Below are 20,257 nucleotides of genomic sequence, written 5' to 3' on the forward strand. Positions count from 1 at the left end.
ATGCGAAGCGCAAGAAAGCGCAGGTGCGCGCAAGGCGCGGGAATGCGCGCGTGTATGGCGCGAAGCGCGGGAAAGCGTGCGCGTGTATACAGATATGAGAGAGAGTAAGAGTGAGTTTGCTTAAGTGGTGATATGATGTAAGACAAGAGAAGAGAGATGCGAGGTGTAAACAAATAGATTTCTACTATGTTCTGCTAGGTAAATAGTGGGTAGTAACCAGTAAGTCCTCTGTCATTCTGGTGGGAGAGTCAGTTTGTGTATGTACTGCTGGCGCTTAAGTATGGCGCCTAAGCGCTGTCATGCGGAGCCGAAGTGCTACCGAGTAAGGTATGTAAAGATATATGTAAGTAAGGGTCCATGATAAAAATAAAGATGGAACGATAAGCAAATGTGAGAAATGGAAATATACGCACTAGGGAACTTGGTGGACAGTGGATGGATGCTTCTGGATGGCTGGCGCTATAGGGCGCTCAAGCGCGGGAAAGCGCGCGCGCATATACATCGTGAAGCGCGGGAAAGGTACGCGCGCATGGCGCGCATTGCGCGGGAAAGCTGCGCCTCATATAGAGATAGCTGCAGGTAGCACACAGAGTGATGCTACAAGTTCGTGCCATGTATTCCCCAGTGAAAACTGCCATATTGCACAATGAGAGGCATGAGTCTCTACAGCGACACACCACCTGCCACAACATCAGTGTCTATTTCGACGTGTCCGTCATTCACGCTGTGCCTCCACTCCTCCTTGTGCCATCCACATATGTTCGAGTCATGTCAGCATTCACTGACGTGTGCTGGACATATGTGCTAAGCACTGGCAGTGATACCTATGGTACCCGCAGGTAAACCCTGCACAGGTGCGGGTGTGGGTAGGGGTCTGAGCTTGTTGTACCCGCCAAAAACCTGTACCCGTCAGAGCGGGTACAGGTTTTTGCCAGGTGCGGGTGCGGGTATGGCCTCCAATACCCAGGGGTTTACCCGTGCAGTTCCCTAGGTGAGTCTCGAGGGCTGGACAGAGACAGCACGTACCTATAATCATGAATGGAGCACTCATGAGCTTCTCCAGCGCACCTGTAATTATGAACGGAGCATGTTGGTACCTGGTGCAGGGATTTGGTGAGTCTCGAGGGCCAGGCAAAGATGGCACATACCTATCACCATCAATGGAGCACTCATGAGCTTCTCCAGTGCACCTGAACCTGGCAGCACATTTAGGAACCTATGAATATAATAATCGACTCGACTGGAATACATGAAGTGGGACTGGATTTCTGTGCTTGTGGGACCATGCAAACACACGTTAAGCAACTGCTACGCTCTCGACTCTTTCCAGCAACCGTTACTGACCCCAAAACTGCGGCTACTTTCGGCGTGCTCGAACAGTATCACTTACTGTCTTTTGAGTCTAAAGCCTCCGCGTTTGAGTTCTATCAAGCCCTCGCGCGCTTATCCAACAATACGGGCATGGATCTGCCAAAGGTATTTTATTTACTTATTGCGAAGCACTGTGATAACAAGAACTACAGGACCGTTATCCTACATTCTTGCGAGTAGTGCACGAATGGCGAATCCTCAAGTTGCTCAAACGTTTCGCTCGGGGACACTGTCCGGATGGCGTCGTGACAACAGAGCCTGGACAGTGCGCAGTGCTCTGCCCTGCCTGTCCGCACCCCAGAAAAAACCTGCCGGAGAACTGGGAGAACGCCTCGCTTGATAAGCGGTAAGTTCCATATTGGTTCAAAATTCTTTACCTTCTAATCCAAACACAGATGGCTGTATGCTTTATTCGTTGGCATCGATGCCAACTTCCGTCTGAAGCGGAAGTTGGTATCAAGTGATATTGTTGATCCTGGAGTCAGTAAGGGATGGTCGTATTTTGTGGAGGAGAAGGCGTACAAATCATATCTAGAAGACAATAAAGACCGGAACCAGGAGGTAAGTCTTTTTTTGGTCAACGATTGTTGCAAACAACTCAGTCACCGATAGCGCAGTACATGCGCCAGTCACAACGCTGTGAATATGGCCGATACAAAGAAGTCTAGAGGCCTTGCCGCTACAGGTGTTGGGACGGTGGATTGTGCCAGGCACAATATGAAACTTCGCAACGCAGTTGGTGACTTACAGAAGGGCGAGAAGTATGTATTCCCCATTGTTTATTTTGTCACGCTACCGCCTTACAACACTGCACAGGTACATTAATATGGATTACCTATTTTTTTCGGCAATGAAACACCACGACGTCATCGTTCTCAACATATCATACGATATCGCGTGTCAATGGTCCAAGCATCTGTGGTCACGGATGTCAAAGCTTCCTTCCGCGTTTCATCTGGATCACGACAACAAACAGGTCAACTTTCTTATTCCAAAATTCCATCTACCGGCCCACATCGAGCCATGCCAGATTGATTTTTCTTTTAATTTCTCTCGGCATGTTGGTCGTACTGATGGCGAAGCTCCGGAACGCGGGTGGGCTAATATTAACCCGATCGCATCAAGCACCAAGGAGATGGGCCCAGGCTCTCGGCGTGATACACTCAATGACCATTTCGGTGATTGGAATTGGAAGCGTGTTGTCCAGCTTGGTAAGCATTGTCGTTGGCATTTTGTTCTTTCTACTAATCATGATGCAATATTGCACTTAGGACGACTCACTGCTCGAAAATTAGCAAACGCCGTGGAGCAAAAAGCCGATCATCAACGCGAGCTTTTGGAACTTGAAAGCTGCCTGCAAGCACAAGATATTTCCGAATGGAGAATTGACATAGAGGCTTGGGAACTGGATCGCATGCAGCCAAATCCATTCAAGGTCCGAGTAGCATGTATGTGTTTTTGTTCGTTTCAATTTCTCTCCGTTGACTTTATTAGCCAAGACACAGGCTGCTATTCGTCTAGAACTCGCACGTATTGAAGCCGCAGAACTTGAGTCTGGCACAAATGTCTCCCTTCATGCAGAAGTCCCCCCCTCGGTATTAATCAGTTCCGCAATTGACCTAGAAGATCAACAGTAAGTTAACCAGCTCGTGAATTCACGAGCAAAGAACTAATGAGCACACAGACGACGTTTATCACATGAGATAGCAGCACTCGGCGCCCATGCAACCGACCACCAACTCGCTAAGGTCCAGCTGCATGCCAATACATTACGCAGGAAAGTTGATGGGTGGCAGGAGATCCAATTGCTTTATATGCCATTCGTGTCTCGCCTACGCGCCAATGAAGATTGTGCACGCTCCTCTACGGATGCAACACCCGCTGTCGAAGCTATTAATCTGTGGCTACCATCTGCAGTCGGCCCAGACACACAGTGTCCTACTCAGCTTCATCGCTTCGAATGGATGTTACGCTACGCCCAAGCAAATGATGCGTTAAAGGACATTCGAAATCTTTTGCGTCTCCGCTCACACCTATATAAATTCAAGGATAACAACATCGTCGGCCAAGCAGCTAATACCCGCGCAAGAAGTACTATCAATAAGACCGATGTCAAAGTCAGCATGGCCGCTGAGCGTTATGAAGTTGCGAGGGCGGCGCTCACTGCTCTGGCGCAGATTCTCGATGAAGGCCCGGCCTGGCAAGATATATTCAAGCCTCTCAATCGCAACAGGGACCTGAAATCGTTGAAGGACATGTGGGAAAAGGAGACGGAGGGGATGAGACACCTGTCGTGGATCTGGAAGACACCGGGGGTGGCAGAGGACGCCAGTGTTGGCCTACATGATGGTAAGGCCTAATATTTTTCAATTTGCTTGCACTGACAGACATGCTTATGGTTAGCCCTTCGTATCGAATGGTGCAAGGCGCGCGCGCGCACGATGCGATGGGAGGAGGAGGTCGATTTGCTGAAGGAGGAGCAACGGCGGGTCATTGCATTCCTGGACTGGCAGGCAGACTGGTGGTGGTGTCAAAGACAAGGCCGCGATTCAGAACACTTGGATGACTGCTTGAGGGAAGGTTTGAAGGCCTATGCCGAACGCCAGGCATCGCTGCGCAGGGCTTTATCGGCTCAATTTCAGGCATTGTGGACGACACCTACCCTCCCAGCAGCAACAAGCATCGACACAGCAACATTCACTGTTTGATTTTTGAGATACATGCTTGTACAGTAGTCACGTTTTATCTACTATGATGCATTTTGGCCTGCTATTCTCAGTGTGGTATGGGTGTCGGTCACCGTGAGAGGCAACAGTGGGCGTCGGTCACCGTGGGAGGCAACTATCATGCGTCGTGCATGATATCATGCAAGGCAGCGGCTGTTGTGCATGGCAAGACGCAATGCAAGACTGCGGCTGTCATGTATGGTGCCATGATTGTCATGCATGGGGTAACACTGCGGGTATCATGCAAGGCAGCGGCTGTCATGCATGGCAAGACACTATGCAAGGCGGCGGCTATCATGCATGACGGCAAGACACTACTATGCAAGACTGGGGGTGCAGCCAAGACACCATGCATGGCAAGGGACAGTGTAGCCTGATGTATACCATGCATGAATGACAGACTAGGATAGCAGTACAAGATGCATGACGTCTGTACTCTAGTAACAGTACTATCATGCATGACTACCCCACCATCAGGTGACTCACCTCACTGATATACACCACCAGCGAGACCCATCGTCTGGCCAACGGGTCTTGGATGCCGATTGTGCTGATTGTGCTGATTGTCGGTGGTCCAGGTCCAGGTGGAGCGCGATTGGCAATCGAGCCAAGGAAGGAAGCGAGCGCTGTGGCTGAGTCGTCACGTGACAAGTTTGCAGTCTTAAGCGAGGACTGCAAACGCCACCGGTGGGACCGTCAATTTTTCGCACGAAGATGAGTTATCGATGATAAAGCTATTGTCAATGACTTCACATCTTCTGCGTGTCTCACTACACGCATGCTAGTGCTATTGTTCTCCACAGCTCTGTGATGCACATTCTGATTCATCGAGAAATGGGTTCGAGATCGTCCTAGTCACTAAGATCTCTTCCCCCCCAATGGGCCCCCATCATGATAGACTCGTCATGGATTTGCCCCTGTCAGTCCTTTTTCTGTTCTTTCTGAAACTAGTATGCAACAGGATCCATTCTTGACTGAGTTTCAACCTCCAACACTCACCCACTGAATCAACTCGAGGACCAGTATCAATATGCTGAATCTGGTGTGATGAAACCTGCCATCTGACTCGAAGTACAGGATCATGGCAGATCGGTTTTCTCGTGTAGGAAGACCAATAGAAGGGAACCAGTCGTTATTCCTTGAGCCTACTATGGTATGTGCTTTTGAATTCACTCGTTAACGAGATATTATTGACTTGTAAGTTGTCGGCCGCCACGTCATCGTATTCAATACTTATTTGCTACTACGATGCGTTTCTCAACTTTATTGATCACAAGCTATCACCAGGCCTCCCGAACAGCAAGTATTCACTACGCGAAGCGCGTTGTGGCTGCCATGACCGGTCCATCATAGATCGATGTAGTCTATCCCGGCTCCGAGAGTAAATGTCATTATTGATGTGAGAGTACACATAGACTAAGAAAATTCTGTGAAAAGAAACAAATAGTAAGGAACGTCATGTCGACAGGCGAGCTACAGGGGATGACAGCAAGTATAGTGATATAAGTTTGATTTGACTCCAGGAGATAAACATCCAAATAAGCATCTTAAATAGTGATTTGATCTATGATTCGATTCTCTTGTAGTACAACACGTATGCTGGGCGTCCCTAAGAAAATCGTCAGGTTCGAGTCTCAACCTGCATATCAAAAGCTTACCACAATGTCCTTGGCGTCAGTTGGCATGACCCGACTGTCGTCACAATAAACCCATCCTCCACGAGAAGCGATAAAAGCGGTATCTGGACACCCGAGTTGTTGACAAAAAGGTAACATAGCAACAGCAAAAAAGCTCACAATGTCCATTGCTTAGATTTCCAAAATGATTCGTCACGCCGTATAGATCGTATTTGTATGGTGGCGTCTGTACTCGCGGATCACCAATACCATTCGCTGAACCTTTATGCATCCCAGGGGGTAGAGCTGGAGGCATGTAATTCGTCAGATCCAGACCCTTGAGAGGAAAGTCGACGACGGTCTCAATCTTGTCTGTGAATACCCCTTTGTGCGAGAAGCGCTTCAGGTGAATGAGCAGGATTGGTGGAAGGCGTGATAACGAGAGCTGTTTGGTGGCATTACGCAAGGTTTTGCAATGCGGACAGTGCCTGGTAATGACATGAGAACAATGCCATAAAATTACGCGACACTATACCAAGCCTCCGTTCCCGAAAGTACTTCTTCTTTAACAAAAGCGTCTAGGCACGACTGCAGGGATGTCTTGGACAGGCCTTTTACGGAAGGCATGGGAAGCGAAAGGTACATGAAGGAATTATACGTCGTCGATGTCTGCATGATGTCGCAAGCATTGTCAATTGTTTGAGAATGTCTAAGAAGATTCCAAACACACCTTACGACATGTCAAGCACACCAACCGATTCTTAAATTGTCCTTGAAAGAAATCTACAATAAGTGAATCGTTCCGCATTCGGTAAATCTCCCATTCTTGTGCACTGGCAATCGACTGAGGAAGCCGCTCCAGTTCGGCCTCGCGTTCAGGCGTCGTTCCGTTGGATGGTTTATGAAGGACACGATTGAGGTCCTCATGGAGACCATCAAGTAAGAAGGTGAGGAATTCTTGCGAGTCATGCTGGTCAGATCCTGAAAATTGAGGAGCATGTGTACATATTGATTTCTTGCTGACGAAGTCAGTTGTGCACCAATGAAGACAACAAACTTACCCTGAACGAAGCGGGGATCAGATGCGGAAGCTCGGAATGTGACATTTCGTAGAGAATAGTTGCGAACGCCGATGCGAGGTTCCCCTTCGTTCCCATGGGGTTGACCGCATTGACAGCCTTCTTCCACCGGCCTTCTATATCAGAGTCATCTCCCATAAGCCCTTCATTTGAATGTAGATTTTGACATTCATACATACCAGTGAAGAATCTCGCGAATGGCACCGTGGCACTGAGACACTGAATTGTAGCATTCATGTAACATGTATTTCCCAAATTCTTGAGGCCAACCGTGACAATCTGCATGTCAGACCAATATGTCACGGGATAATCAGACGCTATTATAGGCGGTTTGGGAGGCTCCTTAAGCGTGCTAACGGAATAGGACTGCGAGTGCGAATGATGTCGTTGGAACGAGGAGGAAGCAACCGGAGGGGGAGGGCGAATAATGTGAGAATGAGGTAGATCGGGGTAGTCGATGGGGAGGCGAGCACTAAACGACGCACTGCCAGTACCCTGTTCGACGTAGTCGCTTCGCCTCCGGACAAGCGGAGAGTGGTTGATGCTCGCTTGCGGTGGAATCGCTGGGGGGTGAGAGATTAAGGACGTGGCCCCTGACCTCGAAGCAGAGGAATGACTTGTGGTTGAGAAGGAGGGGTATTGGATCGATGTGAATGCCGCTGCAGAACCGTTCGCGAGAGAATGGGGTATCACGGGAGGTGTGCGGGGTGTCTGTGGGACAATGAGCAACGTGTAATCAAATTAGGGTAAATGCCACGTACACTATCAGGACGGCTATAACTGTATGATATGGATGACGGGATATGCGTAAGAATGTTCGCGCGGCTTATGGAAGCGGGAGTGTCACTTAATGTATCTGAATCGTGGGACTTAAGCAATAGCCTAGTACCGGTACATCAATACTAGACGCAGGATGGAAAAGGTTTAGCTTACCCTGGAGAATCGTTCGGCAATTTCGGAAACCGGCGTTCAGGTGATGAGGGTATGCCAGACAGGGCGTCATTTGTTGAAGGTTTCCAGGGGCGTAAAGCTGATTCGAAAGTTGACCTAGTACCAAAATATCAATATTGGACACAGGCTCGAAGAGTGAATGCTTACCCTGAGGTGTCCATTAGCAATTCCGGAAACCGGCGCTCAGGTGATGAGGGTATGCCAGACAGCACGTCATTTGTTGTAGGATTCCAGGGGTGGGAAGCCGGTTCGAATGTTGATATACCTCCTAGATCCTTGATTGCACTTGGTTTTTCCACTTCATTGGCTGCAGCGACTCCACCAGCAACTCGATCAAACCCCGTCTCTGACGATTCAGTAGACGTCGGGGACGGCGGCCCCAGTGACGACGGCGGGACAAATGCATATGGTGAAGGTGCTGTAGAGTTTGATGCGGATGAAGAGGTACTGAGGACAACAGTCGAGGACAACGAGGGAGACGTTCGATTAGAGCGGACTGGATCCGGCAGGTACAAGGGAGGAGGAGTCCCAGGAGCAACTTCCCGCGAATAGCGTTTCGTCGTGGGGTCGACGAGTCCATTTTGACTAAGCATCTTCATCCGATCTGCGAGCGACTTCATATTGGATAATTCTCCCTGATGAGGTGAAACACTATGGAAGAAAGAAGAGTCAATATATACGAGGGTCAATCTGTTGGGTGCAGCACCCACGTTGTCGTCGATCTCTCAAGATCAAGTTCAGCCTCCAGACCTTTGATGCGGTTCAGATAATTACTGTTTTCCTGTGGATGATATCATTGGATGGTACTCTACACTGAAGACATAGTGCGAACCTGGAAGAACTGTAGGAACTCATTGTAAATTGGGCTCCCTTTAACCCTGTCTGCGGCATAGCTGGGGTGCTCCGTATAAATCGCAATCAGGTTAGCTGCGATATAGAAGGCATGCAGAGCTGCCTTTGGGTCCCGAGCGGCGTCCTTGGATCGAGCCAGTTGTATCTGGGAACGGGCCGACCCAATGAGTGTTTTGGCACTAAAACCTTTACTGCATTCCGCAGTACTTTTAGCATGCTCCTTGATCTCCTGGACAGATCCTAAAGATGACAAGCCATTGTGCATAGTTGAAGAATTTAAGGTAGGATCGATAAGTTGTCGAGGCAGGTGTGCTCTATTAGTACTGTGAGTGTCTGGACCGAACCCTGCGAGACTAGGTGATGGGGAAAGGACAACGACACCAGGCATCCAAGAAAACGAAAAGAGTAGCCTCGAGTAGCCCCGAGTAGAGTCAGCGATTCAGTGCGTGGCAGGTACTGAGCCGCTCGGCGACGGAGCGAAATACTTGGCAGAACAACACAACTGAGTCCCACTGCATCGTGTGACAATATTGATCCCGATTACATAACTCAACATCAAGCCACTCTGAATATTAATGTTCTTTCCTGAACGACGAGTGCACTAGTATCGTACAAAGTTCATTTAAAATACAATGGGGTATTCAAAAAGACCCGCGTCTATCCATCCATTGTGTCATCAAGGGGGGAAAGACTATCATCAGGAGACTGGCCAGCACCGACCCCATTTCGGTGCTCAAAGTGGCATTTGTGGCACCGCCAACGGCCCGAGTAATGTCCACTCGGATAGAATGCAGGGGAGTATTGTGTAGAGCACATATCACATTGAAGCGCAGGCTCAGCCGAAACGTCAGCCGACGAGGCGCCGTCCGTGCGGATATTCAAGGTTTGGTCGAGTCTCCTAGCCTTCCGAAGTAGAGCATGCGCCTGAGTTACAGGCGCCTGTTTATAGATCCGGCAGTAAACTTGCAGAGCAGTCTGCCGCACCGCTTCAGCAATTCTAACAGGTGAAACATTGTGATCCCTCACCTCTCCAGTCTCATCCGTTTCACATACATCATATAGTTCCCGCCTGCTGTTCTCGTGTTCCTGGCAACATACGATAGGAACCATGTTGCCAGTCTCACCCTTGAAGGTGATTATACCATCCCGACGTGGATGACGCACCTGCAATAATTATCCTATGACGCAAAACGATGAAAAAAAAACGAAAAACCGTACCGGTTGGATCTCGAAACCAAAATGGTGACCTTTCCTCCAAGCACAAGATGAGTGGTATTCCCGGACACAGTCACTGCATCGGATGACTGCACCGCTGGTTTCGCCGCATAGAGCACATTTCTGCTTAATCGTGTCAACTAAATAAGGATAAAGGAAACGGATGCGTCCTTACAGATGCCCATCTCTGTTTGGGTATGGTGCTGATGCCCTCAACGAGCCGGAGTTGCGACACATCCGAGAAACTGATCTCAGGAGTAAAGACAGCACACAGTACGTGCGCCCACCCTTGTCCTTCTGTAGGCTTGGAAGCACGTAAGAATGAATCAGCGTTGGGGAATTGAACTTTCTTCTTGGATTTGCGCCGTGGACACAACAAACAGTCAGTGTGCTAGAGAATACAAGTTATTATCATACGGTTATGACAAACCAATTTTTTTGGTTGATTTACCATAGATGATTCCAGGGTCTCTTCATTCTGGCAAATGTCGCACATCCACGAGTCAACGGCGCTCTTGTCCACGTGAACGCCGCATGATGCTGTATATTCGTGCTGTTGAATTAGTGTATGACGTGATTAGATCAGCGACCTCACCTGCATGCACTCGGAATTGACACTGGTTACACTTCAGTACCTTACCCACTGGACCATTCTTCTGGCATGCCAAGCAACGCAGTTGTGGGGCCATTGGGGCATTAGGGGGAGGTGTCGCATTTACAGAGGCCGATGTTGAGGTCTTAGAGAAAACGAAAATGAATAATTGAAGTACCAGGGCGCGTCCGCCATTACCTTCACTCGTTTCGTACTAGGTCCATTTAGGGGTGTTCCTTCACGTTTATCCGAGCCCTTCTTGCTAGGCGGTAGAGCATCCTCGCGGACTGTACGGAAATTAAGGTCCGCATATTTACGCCAGTTCGTCCCACAAGTATCACAGAGAATATCAGTAGCAAGGCCCTTGGGGGCCCTCCACCAATTCTCCGATTCACGAGTACGGCATGCGCCACAGCTATTGTTGTGTCTGGACAATCCAGGCATGATTGAACCTTCGTCATCAGAGAATTGGTCGGTGACAGCCGCAGTGGCTGAGGGCAACTCATCTCTGCCCTCATCTTTAGCCTTGAGTCTCGCGGCTCTGATTTGTGCATTCTCTTCCTCTAGTCTCGAGCTGGATGGGAAAGAATAATAAGAAAAATCAGGGAAGATAATCCATGCCTACTTTTTCCAGTGCCCATAAAACCGCACGACCTCAGCCGTGGAACGGGTACCAATTTCGTCATGTACGGCCCGAAGTTCAGCGCCGTAGAGGAAAATGCCGTCCTCGAAAGCAGTCACCTCATCTGCGGTCCACTCCCGGTCGGTATGCCTCGTTTCGCCCTTCTTCCACTGTGAACCAGTCAGATTTTCTCACTAAAAAAAACCACATCTGGGACATTACCTTCTCTGGACGGGTGGGAATAACACTCATATCAACAGTGGACCAGCCGCGATTCAATAAATGTGCCTGAGTAAACCGCCTGAGGGCCTCGGTCAGCCAGTCGACACTGTGCAATTTTTCCGGTTTTCTGCTCAACACCACCTTCCATGCTTCCACTGAAATTTGTATTTTTAGCAAATGTGGTCCCCCAGATCATAAGGCACCTACTTTCAGCGACTGCGAAAAAAAGTAAGTTGTTTACCTAAGCCTAGGGAAGGCTAAAAATACGTACTTTCTTCATCTGTCAAGGTGTTGATCGCGCTCAGAACTTCGACGGTATAGTCTCCGCCCCGCTGTTCCGGATCTAAGTTGCCTTGAGCAGCATCCCGGGCTAAAAGGAGAAGAAACTTACCTGAAGGCGAGGGTACATCAAGCGTAGTTGGAACAGTAGCTTGATATTTGGGGCCAACGCGTGTAGCAGATCGAGGGAAGATGAGATCGTCAGGATCTATCGTCCAGATGTACTAAGCTTCACACATCCCGTATCAAACTCAAACTTACCAAGCGTATCTTCTGCCACTGTGTATTGCCTTCATGGGAACATGGGCAGTCAGCTTTCGCTCTTAAATACCTAACGAGATAGGGATGCGGTCAGGCGCATACACTTACCCAAAGTACCGAAACGGCCACATTTTAAAGTACTTGATCTCGACGTTTTCTTCCTTTTCCGCAAGGCTCCTGTCTTTACGCGGGCGTCCCCTGCCTCGTGGAGCAGGCGCATTAGACTTTGGCTTCGTAACGGGGGTCGGATGTCGAACATCATGTTTATCTACCTCCTCTTCATGGCGCTTAGAGCAAGGGGCGCATGTCCAGCCGTAGCCGCGTGATGGCTTTGCCAGAAGTGGAGGTTGTACGCAGCTCATGTGGAAGAAATTCTTGCATCTATCACACCCTACTGTGTCAGGACTGATGTTATGATGTTAGTATATGCACAAAATAAAAATGTTTCCTCCATCAACAACGTACTTTGCACACCATTCACTGCAGGTTGCACACAACCGCAGAGTGTCGGTGAGGTCTGGAACCACGTCTTTCTCAGCTACCACGTATTCGTATCTTGAGGTCAAAACCTGTCTGATGTGATCGGGCACTATAGGAAAATGTTGACTCGAAACCGCGGAGGTAACGAGAAGTTGTACGTACAATTCCGAACGTCAGTCGCTTGAATAACATCAAACTCCTTCTTGATATAAGGATCAAAAAGACGATTGAAATAAAATCTGTCAGGGCGCTTCTTCCATCCAGCTAGGTCGGTAATTTTATCCCTATGCAAAACGTGGCACCGGGAGCGAAGTTGGTTTATGTCGCAGATCTCTGAATATATGGCGGCGAGAAGGAGGCGAGAATCTGCGACCGGACGATCACTGACGTCGCTTGGACGATAATACCAAGCCAATCGAGCGCGGGTATATATTTCCTTTCCCTTCCCTTTGCCTTTGCCTGCCCCTTCCGGTGGCAGGAATTCCATGATACGGGCTATAGAGTATGGGGTACCATCTCGAACAGACCATGGTGGAGAACAATATACATGGTCTTCGTGATTCAAGTCAGAATGATGTCAGAAGACAATATGGAAAGGAGTTGGATTTTTACCGTTGACTTTGACCTTCTCCCCGCTTTTCAGGGTAACCTGAGCTGTCATAAGCGCTTGCTGGAAAGATTGTAGGAAAAATCTGCAGGGGATCAAAACATATCCTTTGACCTTAATCAAGTTCAATACCGTAAAAAATTGACTCGTCTTGGCTGTTTATTGTGTTGTTGTGTGGATAGTATGAGCTGCACAATGAAGGAAACGAGGTGGAGAAGGTGTGATCCACGAAAGGCAGAAGCCTGCGTAGTAATCAAACTCCGATGGGCGCGAATATTCCCGCCGGCTCACACAAAACACCAATATTTACAAGCTTCCCACTACTACACATGTTAATTTTCAGCTTATATTTTCTTGGTTGTTTTCACGAGGACAAAGTGAAACCAATGTCTGAGTTTGTTGCGACGCGGACATGTTTATAGCGTGGCACTCTTGTGTCGGAGCTGGACATTTGTTGCCATTTGAGTTCACAACTTCACATGCCGTACTGGCCGTACCTAGCCCTGGACAGGCCTCCCGCTAGCTGTCGACTTCCGCGATACCGAGGAAGTATGTAGCTTGTACATCGTGTGCAACACATATGTAGTAGTTGACCATCTTCAGGAACCTTCCGCGAGTTATATGATGCATTCGTAACGGATGATTACTGTGAATTTCCCACTGCGGCAGCATTGTCAATGTTAACGCGCGCTTGTCTACTGATACAGTACATACGTTGACTTTCCACGATGACACCAAAGAAGAAGAAGGCTCAAGCCTATCCGAGCGGGCCTTGAACGCGGATTCTATGGGGAGATAGTGAGCTTATGATGCAATTTCGTATCCTCAGATATCTTACAGTCACTTTCCAGGTTCATCAGATCTCATATACACCCCTCCGCATGCTGCTCGGCCTCTTGTCTTGCAGAGATGTCCAAGTTCAATGATGGTACTCGACGTCAGCTTGTTGAGGCAAAGATGGGCGATACGGCGTCTGTTCTCTTTACCCGTCAGCCCGAGGACTTCACGGGCTTGCCACTTCCTGTTACACAGACTAGTACTGCAGATTCAGGCCACCAAAACACGAAAAGATGCGTTTATTGGGAATGTTTCATGAAGCGCATGGGTACCGAGTCCCCGTCCTTATCCTCTGCGCTTGTGGACAGTGTTCGCGATAGCGGTCAAGTTCGGCTAAGAACAGAAGATGGTACTGACGTTGACGAAGTCGACGAAATTGTCGTGGACCGAGATTGGACAGAGGATATAAAGAACTCGCCGGACCATTCGGAATACGCTTTGGATAATTCAGGGGATAGCCACATGGCTCATGTCGGTGCAAGGACTGGTACAAGCGTCGGCCATGAAAGTACAGCGTTTCCAGATGATGGTGGCTTCTTCCGTCAATTTCTCGTTCTTCTCCGCTGGGAGGTTTGGCCAGCAGTTCATAAGTTTTTTCTTGTTCGTTTCAATGACGAAAAGACGGAAGAACGATATCAGGGGGAGCGTTGGTATATTAGAAAGGTACTGTGCCTTCTGGACTTCCCTGCTACCTAACTGACGTTTTGTTCAGCCGTTAGCAATTTGGTCGGCCATATTTTTCATTGCCAACTGGGTCATTGGAGCAGCAACAATTGCCACGCCCAACACCACACTCGATAAATCATGGATATGGGGTGTAAGTACAAATGTCGTTTGCATGTATTGGCCATGTTCATATTTTACAATAGTTTATACCTGCGCATACCATTCCTCTCCTCATCTTGGTTGTATTCGATTTCCCACGCGACTGTCGAATACCTTACCAGTTGCTTTTAATGATCTCAACGTGGTCATGGTGAGCGTCATAGATATGTAGCTTGCAAGTACAATGATTTTGACTTCCCCCGAGGTGTCTGTATGAGATCGTGACAATGTGAGCCTTAGCGTTATGCCTTCTACTAAGACTCTGATACTGGGTAAAGGTATGTATGTGGATATTATAGTGCAGATAACACATGCGGAACAAAGGATTTCCTCGGAACATTCTAGTGCGTGGTACCGGCCTTCGAGCTCAAAACTACTTATCATTGCTTCTAGCTATACCTCTGCATTACAAACTATAGCACTATTCGGGATGCGGATGAATAGAATCGCCGCTATGGCGGGGGCACTGACTTTCCTGGTTATGTGAGATATGCACGAGTTTATGTATTGCGAGGCCTATACTGATTTCTCATAGCTCAAGTACTCTTATTTTGCCATATAAGCCAATATGGACCAAGCGTGCGTTGAATGTTTCCGGTCTTATCCCCCTAGCTCACTAAAAATTCCAGACATGCTTAATTTTCTCCTGTATCACATATTCCTCTTGTTTGTGCATTACATGCATGAGAATGTGGGTGGAACAAGTGTTCCTCTCTTTTTTATTCTCACCTTCACAGTCTGAACGGCGTCTCTTTATTCTCCGAGAGCAACTCAAAACCCAATTTAAGGCTACCCAGAAGGCTCAAATTAACGAGAGAAAAGAAGCGGACTCTAAGAGGAGGCTTACGTCGTACGCATCATGTTCGCATGCCTGCATAGTTTGCTGACTATTGTTATTAGATATGTCTTCCATGATAAGTACAGTATCTTCTTGTCTTCACCTGACTCACCAGAAATTTACAGGTGCGAGTGCCCTTGAACACAGCTCGTAGGTGTTATCAGGTACAGGATAGCTAGTGCTGATCTCGAGCGTCTAGTGCTCGCCGTGCAGAATATGGAGGCGTCCTGCGCTGTATCTAAAGCGCAAGAAATAGAATTCATGGCATTAGGGGGTAGCTTGGTAATGATGTCTAAAGGTAAGTCCGTCTTCGTTTAGTTTCTGCAGCTAATTAATTGCTCAGCAGTTCTCAATGACATGCTTGACTTGCTTGAGTAGCTCCCTCCCTTCTAGGAACCGTGTCTGACATCGTTCCTAGCAATCGCATGGATAGTGGTCTGTTCGAGATCTTGTCTAAACCTTACAAATTCCATGCTGTTATGCGCTCGTTGTTCATTCCACTGCGCATGGCAACAGATGCCCGCAATCTTGAACTCGTAACTTCTCTTGACGAGACCATCGACAAGGTTGCGCGACAAGCCGCTTTCGAGGCTGCAGGCGATAATTTGGCAGGATCTGAGGAGTATCTGAACAACAAGGAAGACGGTATCGTTCTTGGGGATGCTACTAGGCTGCGACAGATCATCAACAATCTCGCAAGGTCTGCAGCTATCCATACGTCATCAAGACTGTCTGGAGCATTTCATTTTTAGCAACGCCTGTAAATTTACCCCTGCGGGAGGCAGAATAATGTGTTCAACACGTCTCATATTTCCTACACATCCTGCGCCAGAACCTTCATCAAGACCAAAGATTGATATAGGCGAAGATGCGATAGAGGAGGTACTCTGCGCCCCCGCTGATGATTTTGATCCACTACATCCAACAACGAGCGGGGGACAGGACATGGAATTTTCAACAAAGAAGGGCCCACCGAAGCAAATCGTTGTGCGAATTGAAGTTAGCGATACAGGACACGGAATTCCGCCCAGGGAGATGGCGCAGGGCAAGCTGTTTTGTGAGTGACCGTCTTGTGAATTCGTTGCGAGATGCTCACTTTTTCAGCTGCATTCAATCAGACGGAGCAAGGTAGACAACAAGGCGGAAAGGGCACCGGTCTTGGCCTGGCCCTCGTCCGCCAGATCGTAAGGCTGAGTGGCGGTCGGCTAGGCCTGCGTTCTAAAGTTGGCCATGGGTCAACATTTTGGGTCGAGCTACGTAAGTTATCTAGGTTGTTCAGCCCGACTTTAATTGTTTATGCACATGTTTTGCAACAGCGCTGGGTGTCGGAGTTAAAGTCGTCGATGAACCAGACGCGGAGTCGACTCTGCGCGAGAAGCAGCGCACCTTTGAGCTAGCTGGGCCGCTATCAGTGGATCTACTGACAAGCAGTGCCCCGACGCAGTCAGTCTCGACAAACATTATGCAGACCATGATGGACGAAGGTCAGCGTTATACATACTCTGTTCATCGTGTAAAGCAAACATCCGATTTTAGGGGGCCTGGTGCAGTTGAATTTACCAAATACAGTTAACAGCTCTGAAACTTACAGGCTCACTCGGACTACCAGCAAACTCTCGTCAGGCACACAGCTTGGTCCTCCGTTACCCACTCCACCTGTCGATGAGTTTGGCGAGAACCTGGGTAGCATCATGTTCTCTCGAATGGGAAAATACTCAGTTGACAGCTCGCCTACGGTCGTTGCGGATTCGCTGAAGAGTCTTGATGATGCTACCCCACTTCCAGCTATGTCATCTATGTCAACTCGCCCAGATCCACCAGTTCGACAGCCAGCTTCCCAATTATCGGTGTCCCTACCTTTGCCTTTAAGCCGCAAAGGGTCCACTGCCGGTTTTGATCCGCCTATACTTGTTCTAGTCGTTGACGATGACCGCATCACTCGTACCGTCATGTCTCGAATGCTGACGAGATTGGGATGCGACGTCTCAACCGCTGAGAATGGTGAAATTGCGTTGGAGATGATCATCAGCGGTCCAGGCACTTCGAAGACCGAAGATGGATCTAATTCTAGGGTCTTCGACCTCAATCATGATAGTGAAAAGGACCAGAATGGTAAAGGGACCGAGAATGGTTATGCATATGATGTCGTCTTTCTTGACAATCAGATGCCCGTTATGTCTGGTTTGGAGGTGGTTTCCAAACTTCGAGAGATGGGTAGGGCCGATTTCGTCGTTGGAATTACCGGTCAGTGCTGCAATTGAATTGTGCCCTTAAGTGTTCTGACGCTGAAGCAGGTAATGCACTCATCAATGACCAGAAAGAATACTTTGAGGCGGGTGTGGACTAGTATGTGGCTTCCCTAGTTCATAACGTTCAAGTCCAACTAAATTTCTATCAGCATCTTGACAAAACCTGTCTTTGAATCTAGCCTGGTCAAAATGTTGACGATAGCGGACGAGCGGCGGCAAAAGTTATGAACTTTGACGACCTTGATACCAATGGGCTTATTTGTCCTCCTTGTTTACAGCACTCTCATCTACCGTAGACAATCTTACGATGTTCTTTATTTTGGACTTTTTGCGTATAGGATCGCACAACATGTACCATGCTAGATGTTGTTATCTATCTTTATTATTCACTCACGCTATTTAGCCGCCAGGCGATATGAAAATGAAAGTTTGGGAGCAAAAAGACGATGGCTGACTACTAATTGCTGATTGAATGATAATAGTCGACAAATTCTTGTCCCCTGCGTCAACAACTAGTAATCATTGTTCGCAACGGAGGTGTATATATTCGGGTTGGGTGTGATCGGGCACCCCGTGAAAAGGCTTGCTAGAGACAATCCTTTTACAACGAGAAACAAAGGTCTGGCAATGGCTTATAATCGTAAGTACATTAGAACTGTATTTCAAGACTGCACGACGAACAGCGAACCTGTCAGGAGTCATGTTGTTTACATAGGTGCAGCTTTGTTCAGGGACGAAGATTTGCGCGAGGTACAGTAAGTATTGAGCGAGGCTGGAGATGATCTGCATCTGGAACCTGAAAAAAAGCTAGAGTTGTTACCCTTCACCTTCGAATACATTACAAGCTTCCGTAGAATCTATGTTTCAGTTTTCACTTCCTCCTCTATACCGTCATTCTGTGTCCACTGAGATACATGAACCTGCGAAGGCTTCATAGAATACCGCTGCGAACTCCTTCTTTCGATTTCCCCGCTATAAGCCATCGGGAGGAAATTTGGAGTAGTTTGCCAGGGTGTAAGGCGAATCAACACCATGTAGAAGGCAATCGAAATGATTGGCATGATCTAGGTCGAGTTTCAGTCTCATAACGGGCGTTGACAGTTATAATTACCATGTCCAGCATAATATACTGGGCGTTGTTCGCGCAGATGAAACATATTAGTATGGTCACCAGGGCTGCAGAGTACAAGATGGCGGCATCTACAAGCACGTGCACGATGGGCATCATGGTGCCATTCGTAGCGCGATTTTGAGAGATTTTACGTTCCACCGTCCAGATGCGATACACAAGTAATCCTGGATAAATTCAGGTCGTTATGAGCTATCGACATCGTGTTAATGCGAAAGCAGGCTTACCTGAACTTATCAGATTAGTTGAAAGTGTCAAGGTAAACAATGCCGTGATCCATTGTCTAGTCTGATTGGTGTAGACGTTTCCGCCAGTTGCCTGCGAGGCATAGTAGGGTGCGATTAAAGCAGCCACTTCAATACAAAATCAGTAGTCAATTCCCCGAGTACGGTAGCGATCTGACCTGAGGAGCCGCACCACAGCATGCTTGGTAGAATAATTACCCAAACGGATTGCCAAACGACATAACAGCGATAAATCTTTTATCATACAAGGCTTTTTAAGCCCAAAGAGCTGTAAGCTGGTAAATAAGAATAAAACACACCACCACGCCATCGCCAATCATAGTTTGCAAGGCGTATATCAGGTTCTTTGTCACAAATGTTGGTTGGCTGATGTCTTGGAAGAACGCCACTGGTCCGCCAGGAAAGATGTCGCGATACTTGACAAATCCATCTTGGAGACGAATGATGTCTACGATCAAGTGCTGGGGCAAATTCAGCAGGTGGCATCAGGTGTAAGAGGTGAGGGGCTCACTGCAGTGCTTAATATCAACAGCAGGATTGCCGCCAAAGCGATCGGGCGATTTGCGTCACGTTTGTAGTGGATCGACGCCCACATTGTACCCATAAACATGAGAACTGAAAAGCCTGAAGAACCCTAGGTTGATGGGCATGGACAGATGCTCATCCTAGTACTCACCAAACAAGATGCCTTCCAGCGCTGTTGAAATTATAGTAGCGGTATCTAGCGGAATGCCTGTTGAGACCATGGCGAGAACAACCTGGATGGCTTGGGAATATACGAGACGAGGACAATACGAGGGCCCAACTTTATAGAGCCTTGGTGTCATCAGCGGTCTAGCTCATCAGGGTGTATTTTTGGAACATGCTAACCTAAAAAAGAGAAAGCACTCGTCTTGTTGTGAGATGGAGATGATTTGCGGATGGCGGATGATGCTTGAAAAATTATTGTCACGAGTGAAGAACTGCAAACAGAGAAAAGTTGACTAACACACAGTGAACATTAATACGTGAACGAACTATAATACATGGTGCATGATATCATATAAGCGCACAAGAGACACCCCTGTGTAAAGTAGTTAGTCACTGCCAAACCGTGACGTACCTCTAGAGACAGGCTGTGTCTCTGGCAGTGCTCGAGCTTTACATCTGACCACCAATGCCCCGCTGTCAAATAGTTTTGAAAGTAGCTCTCCGTTACGGTCGCTCAGGCGATTATAACGCGTAAAGGTTGCTTGCTGGTTTTAAATTGATTGGACGGACA

General features: G+C 48.1%; 5 protein-coding genes across 5 annotated transcripts; 2 read left to right on the forward strand and 3 right to left on the reverse strand.

Annotated features, from left to right (window-relative positions):
- Positions 1 to 1,019: 1,019 nt before the first annotated feature.
- F5147DRAFT_809501 (uncharacterized protein) lies at positions 1,020 to 4,079 on the forward strand (the record flags this gene model as incomplete). Its single annotated transcript, XM_041443419.1, has 9 exons — positions 1,020 to 1,476; positions 1,524 to 1,717; positions 1,767 to 1,932; positions 1,984 to 2,132; positions 2,188 to 2,582; positions 2,643 to 2,819; positions 2,866 to 3,004; positions 3,056 to 3,720; positions 3,775 to 4,079. Exons 1-9 carry the CDS (start codon positions 1,219 to 1,221, stop codon positions 4,077 to 4,079), a joined length of 2,448 nt encoding a protein of 815 aa, XP_041290396.1. The 5' UTR covers positions 1,020 to 1,218.
- A 1,191-nt stretch (positions 4,080 to 5,270) lies between these two features.
- Positions 5,271 to 8,404, reverse strand: F5147DRAFT_284016 (uncharacterized protein). The gene is made up of 10 exons (XM_041429028.1): positions 7,891 to 8,404; positions 7,726 to 7,839; positions 7,554 to 7,674; positions 6,972 to 7,503; positions 6,775 to 6,908; positions 6,444 to 6,728; positions 6,249 to 6,382; positions 5,894 to 6,201; positions 5,756 to 5,838; positions 5,271 to 5,706 (listed from the first exon to the last, which is right to left on the reverse strand). The coding sequence occupies exons 1-10, from the start codon at positions 8,361 to 8,363 to the stop codon at positions 5,662 to 5,664; spliced, it is 2,229 nt and encodes a 742-aa protein (XP_041290397.1). The 5' UTR covers positions 8,364 to 8,404; the 3' UTR covers positions 5,271 to 5,661.
- A 712-nt stretch (positions 8,405 to 9,116) lies between these two features.
- Positions 9,117 to 13,074, reverse strand: F5147DRAFT_706540 (uncharacterized protein). Its single transcript, XM_041438001.1, has 18 exons — positions 13,006 to 13,074; positions 12,879 to 12,958; positions 12,429 to 12,818; positions 12,252 to 12,375; positions 11,895 to 12,191; positions 11,787 to 11,815; positions 11,638 to 11,733; positions 11,518 to 11,589; positions 11,454 to 11,462; positions 11,247 to 11,401; positions 11,028 to 11,194; positions 10,601 to 10,976; positions 10,406 to 10,547; positions 10,262 to 10,350; positions 9,986 to 10,201; positions 9,814 to 9,933; positions 9,622 to 9,759; positions 9,117 to 9,570 (listed from the first exon to the last, which is right to left on the reverse strand). The coding sequence occupies exons 2-18, from the start codon at positions 12,925 to 12,927 to the stop codon at positions 9,253 to 9,255; spliced, it is 2,787 nt and encodes a 928-aa protein (XP_041290398.1). The 5' UTR covers positions 12,928 to 12,958; positions 13,006 to 13,074; the 3' UTR covers positions 9,117 to 9,252.
- Positions 13,075 to 13,866: 792 nt separating this feature from the next.
- F5147DRAFT_809544 (Tco5, signal transduction HAMP domain histidine kinase) lies at positions 13,867 to 17,844 on the forward strand (the record flags this gene model as incomplete). The annotated part of the gene is made up of 18 exons (XM_041443420.1): positions 13,867 to 14,373; positions 14,423 to 14,527; positions 14,580 to 14,686; positions 14,741 to 14,764; positions 14,814 to 14,879; positions 14,929 to 15,018; positions 15,071 to 15,114; positions 15,165 to 15,226; positions 15,273 to 15,396; positions 15,506 to 15,523; positions 15,573 to 15,671; positions 15,767 to 16,073; positions 16,126 to 16,430; positions 16,478 to 16,630; positions 16,690 to 16,857; positions 16,910 to 17,617; positions 17,665 to 17,719; positions 17,772 to 17,844. Coding segments are annotated over 18 exons (3,015 nt in total), but the record flags the coding sequence as incomplete, so codon positions are not given.
- A 210-nt stretch (positions 17,845 to 18,054) lies between these two features.
- F5147DRAFT_706551 (uncharacterized protein) lies at positions 18,055 to 19,662 on the reverse strand. The gene is made up of 7 exons (XM_041438002.1): positions 19,508 to 19,662; positions 19,296 to 19,457; positions 19,155 to 19,230; positions 18,979 to 19,104; positions 18,734 to 18,918; positions 18,311 to 18,686; positions 18,055 to 18,253 (listed from the first exon to the last, which is right to left on the reverse strand). The coding sequence occupies exons 1-6, from the start codon at positions 19,604 to 19,606 to the stop codon at positions 18,480 to 18,482; spliced, it is 855 nt and encodes a 284-aa protein (XP_041290400.1). The 5' UTR covers positions 19,607 to 19,662; the 3' UTR covers positions 18,055 to 18,253; positions 18,311 to 18,479.
- Positions 19,663 to 20,257: the final 595 nt, after the last annotated feature.

This window comes from Suillus discolor, assembly GCF_016758755.1.
Source record: "Suillus discolor strain FC423 chromosome Unknown F5147scaffold_45, whole genome shotgun sequence".
In the NCBI taxonomy this organism is placed as follows: Eukaryota; Fungi; Basidiomycota; class Agaricomycetes; order Boletales; family Suillaceae; genus Suillus; species Suillus discolor.